The 14667-nt window shown below is 34.5% G+C and overlaps 1 protein-coding gene and 1 long non-coding RNA gene across 2 annotated transcripts in view; both read left to right on the top strand.

Moving 5' to 3' along the window:
- Positions 1-14461, top strand: part of LOC107139271 (UDP-glucuronosyltransferase 2B31-like) — a 26781-nt gene extending 12320 nt beyond the window's left edge. Inside the window, 4 exon segments of the mRNA XM_048784592.1 lie at positions 8237-8368; positions 9543-9630; positions 10467-10686; positions 14182-14461. Coding sequence (XP_048640549.1) covers positions 8237-8368; positions 9543-9630; positions 10467-10686; positions 14182-14461 — 720 coding nt within the window.
- Positions 1517-1804, top strand: LOC125610986. Its single transcript, XR_007341102.1, has 2 exons — positions 1517-1578; positions 1642-1804. It is a non-coding gene; the product is annotated as an uncharacterized LOC125610986 (long non-coding RNA).
- Positions 14462-14667: the final 206 nt, after the last annotated feature.

Here is a 14667-nt window from a genome sequence, read left to right as displayed (position 1 = left end):
CAGAGACATGAGGTGGGAGGGAAAGGGAGAGAAAAGGGAAATTGCATGGTAATGGAGGGAGACCCTCATTGTTATACAAAATTACATATAAGAGGTTGTGAGGGGAATGGGAAAATAAACAAGGAGAGAAATGAATTACAGTAGATGGGGTAGAGAGAGAAGATGGGAGGGGAGGGGAGGGGGGATAGTAGAGGATAGGAAAGGTAGCAGAATACAACAGTTACTAATAAGGCATTATGTAAAAATGTGGATGTGTAACCGATGTGATTCTGCAATCTGTATTTGGGGTAAAATTGGGAGTTCATAACCCACTTGATTCTAATGAATGAAATATGATATGTCAAGAACTTTGTAATGTTTTGAACAACCAATAAAAAAAAACCTCAAAAATAATTGAGAGGTAGCTTGTTTGGAAAGTATCCTTCAAGGAAGCTTCTAATGGAATATAATATTTAAGATGCACACAGGAAAGAATGAAGAAAAAAAAACATCACAAAGGGATATGTTATAACATTCTTTTGTAACAAAATATGTTTCACCCATTGGATACATAGGATTATTTACATCAGTACAGGAAGAATGGAAACTGACTACGTAGCACATTTTTACTAGGATTATCAGATAAGAATTCTAATCTCCTCTCAAGGCTGGGAAATCGAGTCAGGCATCAGACTTCACCTTAAACACTTTAGATTTGGATAATTTTCTCTCTTCTTGCAGTCCCAAATATAATTTAAGGATCCTGAACCTGATGATAAATATCTTGTGTATCAATACAGACAAAAGGGAACTCTATAACTCAAGACTATATTGTCATCTAACAATTTCATATGTGTATTTTATTTTTCAAATCTTTATTTTTTGGTTATAGGTGGTCACAACATCTTTAGGTGGTGCTGAATGCTACAGTATGGCTGGGCACGAATAAACAAGCTGCCACAAAGCCTTGTAGGTTCAAACAGCAACTACTTTATTTCAACTCTCACCAGCACTGCATGCGCGCTTTTCCACCAATGCCACACACGTGGCCTTCTCCTGGAACACACAACAAACCAACTGGAAATCCCTCCTCCGGAAATCCCTCCTCCGGCACTTCCCCAACCAATGGGAACTCTCCGGGAATCCCCGCGAGAATTCCAAATAGCAGGAGAACTCCGAAGTAGCAGGCGCCTGAGGCAGCAAGAGCCACCCCATTGCCTTACAGTAAAGGTCAAATATACAATACAATCAATCCAGCATCACAGCAATTATATATAGCTGAACTCAAATCATCATCTCAATGGTTCACTGGCTTCACCTTTCAAACATTCCCTCTGGCAAATGCTAGGCATCATTCTAACCGGCTGTGGCTCTCAACATCTCCCCCCTTCTGTTTAATTAAACAACGAGCAATGTGGCTTAGGGACTGTGCCTGTTAGGTTGTCCAATACTACATATGGTCCTTACTCGTCATTGGATGAGCTGACCTCAAGGAGTCATCCTCCTGTCTTAGGTTGGTACCACTGCAATTGGGTTTTACCTGTCACTGACTACCGCTCCAGCATACAGCCATACTTGTGGATAGGCCTTTGCACCAATGTGTGGGGGGGTGAGTTTCTTTGCCTCACCTCTATTGGCCCCCAAATTTGGCCTTTGCTCCAGTGGGGGGTGGGGTTCGTTGCCTCACCTCTGTTGGCCCCCAAATTTGGCCTTGGTGCCATTGGGGGGGTGAAGTTCTTTACCTCACCTTTGTTGGCCCCCAAATTTTAGACCATCACTAGCAGAAGGGAGGAGGACACAGAAATGCCATGACACCAAGCCAATTTATGGCTCCTTTGAAAAAATTGTACCACCGGTGACACCATCAGCAAAGATACTCCAGCACTACCACAATTTGCTGCACCAACAGATAGTTCACCATGTATACAAGTGATACGTAGTCCAGGCAAGTTCTGCAAGCAGTTCAAAGCAGAGGAATCTATCAATATGCCCATTTCCTCCCAAAGTAAATTGACTCCTTGATTGAGCATTATTTGTTGAGTTATTATTCATTGATGCATCAGCTTATACAGTTTACTGTGATAGCTATCGAAGAAGCTGTAGTTTGGTTTTATCTTTGTCTTCACAGGCACTGGGATGAAGATAGGAATTCTGGCAATTATGGCTAAAAAAAAAATATATGTAACATTCCAACAGGCACTAAAAGAAAGCAATTTTCTAAACAATTTAGTATCCTGATAGAATTAGATATAATGAAAAGGAAAGGTGAAAGTAAACAAACAGATCTGTTAACTTCCTTTTTTGTTCACATATTAAAACAATCCTCAAAAGCTGTTTATCCATTTTAAATTAAACCATTTAAATCATGTGAATAAAAAAAATTTGGATCCTTTTTTCCATGAGCGCTCCTCATATATGATATATGGACATATACACATACAGACATACAACACAAAACACAAGTGTGCCCACATAACATACAACATATAAGACAATAGTAAAGGCCTTGTAGCTTTACACAGGTGAAATATCCATTGCAATGTTTAAAAACTCCACAGTCAAAAAATAAAACTGATCAGAAAAACATTAACCTAGGTCTGCATGAGCTCAAAAAATAAAATACAACTTTATGATGTGGGAAAGGGCAATAATAAAATAGATATTGAAAAGAGACATCCTGGTTACCACCTGGGTTTGACTCTTATTTGGATATCCCATCCTTTTTCCTGTAACTTACATAATGGGTCTGAAGGTATTCCCACAAGCAAGCCTCAAGGTTTTTTACATTTGAAATAGGCGTTAATGGTGTTCATTATTCATTAGCCTCCAGATGTGGGAGAATCACTGTCGCAGATATAAGAATAGCCAAGCTGGAGTTCTGGATATCAGCTCTTATGGATTTGAGTCAAATCATATTCTTTTTGGTCTGTAGAAATCACTTTGGTTAGTCTCTCTGGAATACAAATCAGCTGCTGTTCTCCCTGTGGAAACACACAAAGAGAACCCCGACTCCAGACATTCACTGGGTTGGGACCTTTCCATTGTCCTATTTGAATATCCTTCCAAAGTACCTTAGGCTTATGTACATTTTTTGGATACATATGTCTTTCCACAGCACTATGCCCTGATGAATCCAAATTTTAAAAAATTAGAGTAAAAAGGGTTATTTTAAGTTTATCTTTGGGGGATATATACCCCTTTCCAATTCCCTCTTTTTGCTTTAATAAGTACATTTTAATAGTTTGATGAGCTCTTTCAACTATGCCTCGTCCCTGTGGATTGTATGGAATTCCTGTTATGTGAGTAATGCCAAATGATGAGCAAAATTGTTTAAAAGATGTAGAAGTATAACCAGGGGTATTATCTGTTTTTAACTGTTTTGGAACGCCCACAGTGGCAATATTTTGTAAGAAATGAGCTATAATATCTTTAGTTTTTTATCCGGCATGAAGGGAGCCCATCAAAAATCTGGAAAAACTATCAACTCTAACATGCAAATATTTTCATTTTCCAAATTCTGACAAGTGTGTGACATCCATCTGTCAAATATGGTTAGGTATCAGTCCTCTAGGATTGACTCCAAGATTAACTTGTGGTAAAAAGGTCACACATTTTGACATTGTTTTATTATATGTCTAGCTTGTTCCTTAGTTATTTAAAACACTTTTGTAAAGTATTAGCATTGACATGGAACCTTTTATAAAATTTGTATCTTCTTCTAGTGTAGATAAAATACGTATGTCATCTGTAGTTTTATCTGCTAAATCATTGCCCAAACTAAGGGGTTCAGGCAATCCTGTATGTGCCCTGATATGTCCTATAAAGAATGGATCTTTTCTGTCCCAGATTAGACTTTGTATAGTGGAAAACAAAGAGAAAAAAGTAGAGGAAGGGGAAATCCTACCAGCATTTTCAAGGGATACTATAGAATTAATATACTGACTATCAGAAAATAAATACAGAATATTTAAACATCACAAAAAGCTTGTAATAATGCATTAAGCTCTACCTTTTGAGCTGATTGTTTGGGTATTAAAAATGTAAAAGTTTGATCAGGGGTAACTACTGCTGCTGTACCATTATTTGACCCATCAGTGAATATATTTGAAGCATTCATGATAGGTGTTTTTCTTGTCATTTTTGGAAAAACTACAGGATGCAAAGACCAAAAAGACAACAAAGGATTAGATGGCCAGTGGTTATCAAATGAAACATTAGATTTGCACATGATTATTGCCCAAGTATTTAACTCATTAGCTAACTCATCAATTTGATCCATTGTATATAGAGTAATAATTTTATTGGGAGAAATTCCAAACACTCCCTTTGCTGCTTTTATTTTGAGTATTAATTGTCCTACAGCCTCAGGATACCTAGTAAGAAGAGTGTTAGGAGAATAAGATAAATGTATCCACAATACTGGACCTTCTTGCAAAAATACTCCTGTAGGAATATTTTTTGTTGGTATTATAATAAATAATAAAGGCAAACATATATCAATTATATTCAAATGCATATTTTCTATATAAATTTCAATAATTTTTAATGCCTTTCTGGCTTTAAGCGTTAACATGTGGAGTGAATTTGGATCTGATGGACCTTTTAGGATATCAAATAAAAGTCCAAACTCTCCTGTTGGTTTGCCTAGATAAGGCCTTATCCAATTTATGTCTCCCAATAACTTTTGAAAGTCGTTAAGTGATTTGAGTTGANGATCATATGCAATTTGTTGCTGCTGACCCTCATAAGGTCCTTTTCCTAACAACACATCTAGATTTTCCTGAGGATAACCAGCTGCTGCATTTCGCCTAGCTATCTCCATGCAAAATTCCTCATTGGCAACCTTCCATAACAGGTATTGTCCTCCATTTAGCACAGCTTTACACATACTAGTCCAATCTGCTGGCGTCATGTTCAAGTTGGTAATGGATTCGACCAAGCTTATAGTGAAGGGTGCTTGGGGACCATAGGTTGTTACAGCCTCTTTTAGCTTCTTCACTCTTTTGAAATCTAAAACATGGTGAATTCACTGCCCTCCTGCCTGTTCAAATACAGGGCATGCTAATCTTTGAGGTCCTGTCTCAGGATCCCATCTATCAACTACAGGGGTTGAGGGCAACTCAGCATATGTTGTCTCCATAGGCAGAGCTGTTGGTTGGACACTTACGCCCTCTGGTGATAGAAAGGTGTTAGTAGCAGCCTCCTGTTGTAACTTTTCCTTTGATTGCTTTTTCTGCTCTAAACTTTCTTCCCTTTCTGACTATTTCAAGAGGCCTCCTCTTTTTCCTGATCTAATATGTGTTCTACCATAATATTAACTGAAATCTTTGCACTAACCAAACAAAATTGTATCATCATCCACAATGGCAATGTGCCAACTGGCAGAGTTCCTGGGTTTTTCTTTTCCCTGTCCCTTAAATCTTTACCATGATGGTCCCAATGTGATATATTCAACAACTCCTCCTTAAAAAACTATGGGCTACATTTTTGTATTGTATCAACATATGCCCTGACTCTTTTTGGTTTTACTGGGGTGCCTCCTTCCTCTAACAATTTACTTAACATTCTTTCGGTTTGTTTTTGCTTATTTCTGACCCCATATTTCTGCTACAAGGATAACGCAACTCAAACAGATAACTCAAAACAAAACCAAAGCAAAACGAAACAAAATTGGAACAAAAAATCGTTGTATCAATTTTCCTATTTTTTTGAAATGTATATTCGTGGTCTATCTCTATCTCTTCCTCAGGGCCAAACAACTTCAAACCTTGAGCCAACCATTTTTCCCAGTTTGCCTGAGAAATTTCTAGGGATAGGCAGGTTGGAACAAAAACAAAACAAATCAAAACAAGAACACATTTTTTTTTGAAATGTTTACCCATTCTCTTGCCTTCCCTCAGGGGCAAGCAATTTCACTTACCTCCAAGCTTCAGGCATTCCCCGCAGGAACCACCAAATGCCACAGTCTGGCTGGGCAGGAATAACCAAGCCACCACAAAGCCTTGTAGTTTCAAAGAGCAACTACTTTATTTCAACTCTCACCAGCACTGCGTGTGCGCTTTTCTGCCAACGCCACCCACCCAGCCTTCTCCTGGGACAAACCAAACACCAACCGGAAATCCCTCCTCTGGAAATCCCTCCTCTGGCACTTCCCCAACCAATGGGAATCTCAGGGAATCCCGGTGAGAACTCCAAAGTAGCCCGAGAACTTCAAAGTAGTGGGCACCCAAGGCAGCAAGAGCTGCCCCATTGCCCTACAGTAAAGGTCAAATATACAATACAATCAATCCATCTTCACAGCAATTATATATAGCTTAACTCAAATCATCATCTCAATGGTTCACTGGCTTCACCTTTCAAAGTTTCCCTCTGGCAAATTCCAGGCGTCATTCTGACCAGCTGGCTCTCAACAGCTGAGGATCTAACCCAGTCCTTCACACATGCATATGTTTATTAACAAAACCAAATATATCAATTAAAGCCCCATATCAAAATTACATAAATGCATATTTTCATTCTCTAATTAGTGCTTCAGTGGTTAATTTTAGATTGAAATAGGCTACATATCTAATTAATATAGAAAACATAACACTGTATATAAAATTATCATATTAAGAGAGAGATTTTCAAGAACTGCTTTTGGGAATATATACCATGACATCAGCAAAACTAGACATCATCCCAAGGTATTTCCTTGTTAAACTTATGTGACCAGATAATACATACAGAATAAAATTATAAAATCATAATACATTTAATGCTGATTGTTCAGAAACACTGCTGTTTTATTAAATCAATGTCAAACTAGTATTTTTACCAAAGATGTATTCAAATTATGTCAACATGATGAAAGTTTTGATTTATTTTTTTTCTATATATGTCTAGATGTTTGGTTAGGTCTAATTTCTACATATGCTAATTTAACTTTAAGTCAAGGTGAATAGAAATATTCTCAGGAATTTTATAAATTAAATAAAAAAAATCATCTTGAACTTAGGAAATATCGTGTAAACATTACACATATTCAAAAATAAATGTATTGCATAACTATAAGTAGATCCATTCACAAATATGATAACCTTCATTTTATAGTGTTAGCCAGGAATCAGGCAACACCATAGTACAAAACTCATTGTTTCAACCCCCACATAATATCTCATCCTGTTTTTGATAAAAATGCAAAAATTTGAAGTGATACACAATATGGAATAAAGTTTTCTTTGAACTAATGCTTATGAAGAAGTCTTTTAACATTTTTTTTTCTTTTCCTATGGAGAGCCTAACAAATGGAGGCTGTATAGGTTGAGGAGACAGATATCCTGTGGTGCTCTGGATATCTTCTAAGTACATCTAAGTGGATGTACATTTAATTTCCAATAAGATTTTTTTTTTCATTAAACCTCCAGTAGTTGCCTTTGTGGGATTTTGAGTCTCTTGAGAGCTCTCAGTGTGGTCAAAAGAAGAAGTGACTGGAGGAAACTGGAGACCTAAAAGGAAATTGAAATGGGTGGCTGTGGGGCACAGAATGCAACAACTAATAGACCTTGAAAGGGGACATATCAAAGGTGTAAAGGAACTGAGGCAACTATGAAGGTGTTAAAACAGCAAGAAGAGGGAGTGATGATAAAAAGAAGAGATTTTAGGGAAACTAGTCTGAGTGAGGGTAAGTTTTGAAGAGGAACTTTCACACGCTTGACAACAGGAGCACTATTCCCAAAAGGGAGGTCTTGGAAGCAAAGTCAGTATCCATGAAAGATTAATGGATAGGCTGTTTGTCATATATACACATCTTATATAACTTATATTCCTGGGAAACTAGTTACCATATCCAATTTAGGAATAGTGGCACTGTGCCAATTTACTCTTAATTATACAGTTAAAAAAATTCAGTAAAAAGACAAAAACTTCCTTGTATATTAGGTATCTTGACTTCTCAAATTCAGAGAAACAGAAAGCAGAAGTATGGTAGTCAAGGAACAGAGCCAGGAGAAAAGAGAATTGTGTCCAATTTATATACTTTCTTGGTTTTGCAAAGTACTCTGGTAAAGTTTGCCTTAGGATGTAAATATGTATAACACCACTGAACTATGAACCTTAGAGAAAGTTAAAATTGTGTATTTATGCTTAATTTTTAAAAGAGCCATTACTCTAGTATGTCCTAAAAATATTTTTCTCTTCTGATGTGCTTGAAACTACCATTAAAATTGTCTTTGCTATGCTGTTGTATTTGTGATGGAATAGATTCTTTCTTTCACAGGAAATAGAAGATTTTGTCCAGAGCTCAAGAGAGAATTGTATTGTGGTGTTTTCTCTGGGGTCAATGATTGGTAACTTTACAGAAGAAAGAGCCAACCTGATTGCATCAGCCCTTGCCCAGATTCCACAAAAGGTTAAATAAGGTGACCAAATGGTACAGAACTATGAAAAGAGTCTATTGAACTGTCTATAGTTTCTGATAACACAAATTTCTTTGCTAAAGATAAACTCTTGTGATATCTTTAATTTGTCTCAGCATTTACTTTCACAATCAGGTAAACATGACAGCTGCTAAAATAATGAATATATTTGTGAATTTAAAAATTTGGCATTAATGCTATGCTAAGGAAGAAATACATTTAACAGGTTCAGTGTGAAATTAATATTATATTGGTATGACATATACACAGAAATTACCAAATTCTTCTCTGCCATGTCCTCTTATACCATGCAGGATGCCTGAGGACAGTATACATATGAGTGAAGTTAAATTTTAATAAGCTCTAGAACAGTGATGACAAGTAAGTATTAAACAACCAATTCACATCACATATGATGATCTTTCTACTTATTCTTTGCCTCCATTCATTTCCTAAATGATGAAAAAGAGCTACTCCTGGTGTTGTCTATTTGCTATTCAAAGAAGGAAAGGCCAGGTAACTACCAAACCAACCAGATTTTGAGAAAAAGAATAATCAATCTGCCCTGGTGACTGGCCCTGCTAGTTTCTGAATACTGAAGATGACTGAGTTAGGTCAGAGAAAGCGGCCCTTACCATAGACTCTCTGGCTTAGAAAAATGTGATAACAAGGGAAAAACAATACAATAATTTATTTTAAGAAAGGATGTCTGAGTAAACTTTCTCAAATATTACTCAAAAAGAAAAAAGTGAAATATTCAGTTAAAAATTTGACAACTGTAAAACAAAGATTCATAAAGAATAATAAATATGGGAGGTCATTAGAAATGTCTATGTAGCTTATTATCCTAATTTATAATACTATCAATATTTCAATATATATATGTATATTTCACATTTATAAAACAATTAAACATAGCAACTATTTATGGACTATGTAGATTGCATACCAAACATTGCTAAATATGAATATTCTTACCTGAAAACACTCTCCTCTATTTAATTACTATTTCAGTTGTTGACATTATTGTTTCCTGTTTTCTTATCTCATTTCATTACCTGTCATATGAGAAGCATTCAGCTATAGAATTTCTTAATCTCTTCCAAACATTATTATGCTATACTTTAAATTGTCTCCAGAAATGAGAGGTCTGCATTACCCTAACAGGTTTTATGGAGATTTGATGGCAAGAAACCAGATACCTTAGGACCCAACACTCAACTGTATAAGTGGATCCTCAAGGTGACCTTCTTGGTAAGAGCTGGAGACTGAATTATGAAAATATGAAGAAAAGTCAATCTGAAACATAATAGTTGAGTGTATTTATATGTACTGGAAATATTAATGAAAAATTTATTAATTACCTAAGTCTTATGTATTCACTGTCTTGTCAGGGAAAAATGAATACTGAACAACTGTTTGCATTTTATTATAGGTATCATAATAAATTATCTCTATTTCAGTTGTAATTACCTCTCATAGAGAGTTTTTTAGTAAACTCCTGCATTGTCTCTGTCTCCAATTTCTCCAATTTTAGACCTATCCTTTGACCTACCACAGGAATATTTGAGATGACATAAAAATAAGATCCTGTTACTTTACTAAAATGTCCTCTGCTTTTTCCATAACAAAAAAGAGAACTCATTCTTAATCATGAACTGTACTTCATTTCATGATGAAGTGTAGTCAGTCCTACCTCTGATTTCAGCACCACAACTACCCTGCTCCCTGCTGCCTTGGAAAATGCATAGCAGACTCAAAGTTGTCACTATTCCCTTAATAGCACACATTCACATACCTCAGTGCCAATGACTACATGTAGTCATTACTATCAGAATGTGCTCTTTCTTTTTCTCCACATGGCAGCCTTTCTTCATCTTTCAAGTCTCAAGTCACACACTTCCACGTAGACTTCACTTATCTCATCAATGGACTTAGCTGCTTCTTGCTCTGAGATTTAAAAGAAATTTTAGTGCAGTTTTCATGGTTATAATACTCTGATATCTAAATAATAATTCATTTTCCATGGTTTATATCTCATCTTATTTCTCACTTACAATTGATACTTTGCCTTAATTTATTCTAATCCTAGGTCATCCAAAACCAAAGCTTTTATAACTCATGGTGGAACTAATGGAGTCTATGAGGCCACCTATCATGGGATCCCTATGGTTGGTATTCCATTGTTTGGGGATCAAACTGATAATATTTCTCATATGAAGATCAAAGGAGCAGCTGTTAGATTGTATTTTCACACAATGACAAGTACTGATTTGTTTGAAGTATTGAATAGAGTCATCAAAGATCCTTTGTGAGTATAGCAATTTTTTTCATTTAGATGTATTTATAGATAGACTCTCTTGATAGTGAAAATGATTTTTTTCTTGTTTTTAGTCTAATTTTCAAATTTAAAATAATTTAGACAATGTGATACGTGCTTTTATTAAATCAGTTCTTTTAAATCTGAAAATTAAACTGATAGCATTGACTGTATATCTAATTATAAAATCCATGTGTTGCTTAATAAAATATTTCCAGTGTAGCTAAATGTAAACAAATTTTTAATAATAAAACAAATACACGAGAAAAGCTAAATGAAATTAAAGGAATTTTAGATAATATTTCAAAACCTCAATTTTTGAAATTAGTAATCTTTTTATATATTGTACATGTTATTATGCAGAGTGGAATAATCTGATACATAGATAATATATGTAATAGCCAATCCAGTTAATTTGTATTTCTGTCCTTTAAATACTCATAATTTCTATTTCAATGAAACTTTAAATTCCTCTTTTCTACTTCTTTGTACCATATATATGAAGAGTTGTAACCTATAGTCATTTAACTGAGCACTTCTAGAACATTTGTACTTATTCCTTTTATCTAACTGCAATTTGGTACCTGTTGCTCGACATCTCAGTTCCCTCACCCACCTACCCTGCCTAGCTTATGGTTAGCACTACTATGAACCTACTTTCATGAAATCAACTTTTGTGGATTCTATATGTGAAGGAGAACGTGCAATACTTTTCTATTGGGGCTTATATGTATTATTTAATATAATGTTCACCAGTTCCATCCTCACTCCTGAAAAGATAGGATTTCATTCTGTTTTATGGCTGAATAATACTTCACTGGATATTTATTTCACTTTTGTTACCTGTTATTAAATAAAAGAATATGACACCTGTCTTCATATCTTGGCTAATGTTGAGGGTACTGCACTACACATGAGGGTGCAGGCATCACTTTGATATACTGATACTTTTTTCTTTCAATTTATGCCCCTTATTGGGAAAGTTGAGACCCTGGAGAGTTGTATTTTTAGTTTTTCAAGGAACCTTCATGATTTTTTCCACAATGGTTGTGCTACTTTTCATCTGGCTGTGGTCTGTCAGAGTGTCTCTTACTCTGCACACTCACCATTTCTCATTTATTTCTTTTTGACTACAGCCTTTCTTATGTGGGTTACATTATCTCTTGAGGTTGCTTTCATTTTCATTTCCTTCAAGATTTTTGATGGGAGGGATCTTTTCACACATTTTTGCCCATTTCTGTATCTTGAAAAATGGATATTAACACTATTTATTTTTAAGTAATGATTGTCTTCCTGTAGAGATTATAGAATTCCTCATATGTTCTGAGTATTAATATTTTGTAGATGAAAATCTTACAAGTATATTCTTTAAATTCTCAAAATTTTATTTTTACCCTGTTCATTTTTAAGTTGTTGTGCAAAATCTTCTTAGTTTGATGTAATCATTTGCCTATTTTTGCTTTTCTTAATTGTCCTGTTCAACACTTACCCAGGAAAATCATTGTCTATGTTGATTTCTTCAACTCTTTTAACTGTGCTGAATATAAAAATTTTTAAAAATGTGTTTTTATCATATCATTATGACTATAATAAATGATATGATAAACTATTACAATATGTGATTACCAATGTAATAATAAAATGATAAATAATATCTATAACAGATTGAGACATAACTTCCATATAATAAATTTTGTGTGTTTAAATTGTGAAAGTCAAGTCATTTCAGTAGTTTTACATAGTGTAAATGTCCATTAAAAGATAATTTAAGGGCTGGGTTGTGGCTCAGTGGTAGAGCACCTGCCTAGCATGCATGAGGCACTGGTTTTGATTTCCGGCACCACATAAAAACAAATAAAAAAAAGAAGGATAAAAAAATTTAAGAAAAATTTTCACTAAATAGAAAAATCATACTTAGGATATTAAATAAATATTTCTTAACCTTGCCTCTCCACAGACATTAAGCTAGTTCCAGTCTCTATAGTTAAATCTTTTACGTACAATTCTTGCAAATAAAGTCATGCAATGTTTAGTAGACTGCTATTGGGTTATTTTACTTAGCACAATTTTTTTGTCCCCATAATCATATATAGATACTTGATTTCTGTTCATTGCTGAATAATATTCTTTGTGTGGATATACTACAATTTACTTATGCATTCATTGCATCACAGGCATTAGATTGTTTTCAATTTTAACTTTTATGAATATGATTATATATGTGGAAGGTATGCTTACTATTCTATTTGTATATTTTATAATATATAATGTGAACATACATTTTTATTTCTTCTCTAATATGCTTAGAAGTGTAATTACTGCCTTAGAAGTGTAATTACATGTGAATTTCATGTCAAGAAGTTAATTCCAATCAGTATCTCAAGCTAATGACTGCGTTTTACATTCTCAATGCATCATAGGGGAGTTCCCATTTCTCTAATTATTGTTCAAGCTTCCTATCATCTGTCTCTGTGATTATAGTCATCATAATGGTTATGAAATAGTATTCGTTGTGATCTTAATTTTCATTTATATAAGGTTAAAGATGATGAGCATGTTTTCTTGTTTTATGTGGTATGAATATTTATTCTTGGAAGAAATGTCTACTTTAATCTTCAAAGTAAAAAGTTTAAATAAACAAAAAGAAAATATACATAAAATCTACTGTCATAATAAAAAGATTTTGAACACTTTTATAATATCTCAGGATATATATAAAATTTGTAGAACCTAATAAATGTAACCTAAATGATAAATGGATATTATGCCACAAAACCTATTTAGTAAATTTGAAAAGGTTAAAACCATAAAGAATATATTGTGCAGACATGCAGTAATTAAGAGAGGAAATAAATGTAAAAATATTTAAATAAATAACGACATCTAAACACATGAGAAACCATATGGAAATTTTGATACCCTAGTATCAGAAGATGACATGTGTTTAATCAAAGAAAATCTTTCTGACTACTGATTAGAAATACACAGCAAAAGGTAGAACAGAAGAGCAGAAATAGAATTGTTCATTTCACCCACCATGACACAAAGCCTCATCAAAAACATCAAGATCATTTTTAATTAGCATTTAACTTTACTGATTATCACACTGAGAATCTTACTACCACTTGGTCTACTAGAAAAGATTAACTTTCCCACTTGACCTTCTGTTTTCACTTTGGGAAATGTTTATTTATTTACCAGAAATCTCCAATTTAAGGAGCTTGAATTGCTCTAAAACCATTCTTTCCAAGCACCATTTTTCTTTTCATTACATTTTAACTGGGAAATGGAAGTAAATAAATAAATAACTCTCCAATTTGGAAGCCAAAATTTCCAAGACAACAGAATTAAGAACAAAACAAATCAATACTTCTATGGCACTTATTTGACTTAATTGTTGTTAAACTTTCAAGGAACCTTCAGAGACTTGGAAAGTTAGGCCAATTAATGTGCTTTAAATGTTGATGTCTTATGAATATCCTTTAGATATAAAGAGAATGCTATGAGGCTATCAAAAATTCACCATGATCAGCCAGTGAAGCCTCTGGATCATTCTGTCTTCTGGATTAAGTTTGTCATGCACCACAAAGGAGCTAAACACCTCTGGTTTGCTGCCCATGACCTCTCCTGGTTCCAGTACTATTCTTTGGATGTGGTTGGGTTCCTGCTGGCCTGTGTGGCAACTGGGATGTTCATCATCACTAAGTGTTGTTTATTTTGTTGCCAGATGATTGCTAAAACAGGAAAGAAGAAAAAAGGGGAGTAGTTTATGAGGTCTGAACCTGGGAGTCCTGACATATGGGCTTCTTCCAGTTTACTCTGACATTAATACAATACTAGATACAATACTAGATTCCCTGTTGTCTGTGAGAAGGGAAATTTTCGAAACCTAATTGAATATTTAAGTTTGCTTTCCACAGTTTTAATTCTAGAAAAGGGATTATAAACATTTTAAAGAAAAATCAAACATTG

The sequence above is a fragment of the Marmota marmota genome, unplaced genomic scaffold (assembly GCF_001458135.2).
Source record: "Marmota marmota marmota unplaced genomic scaffold, marMar, whole genome shotgun sequence".
NCBI lineage: Eukaryota > Metazoa > Chordata > Mammalia > Rodentia > Sciuridae > Marmota > Marmota marmota.
This window is presented reverse-complemented; position numbering and strand designations above follow the sequence as displayed.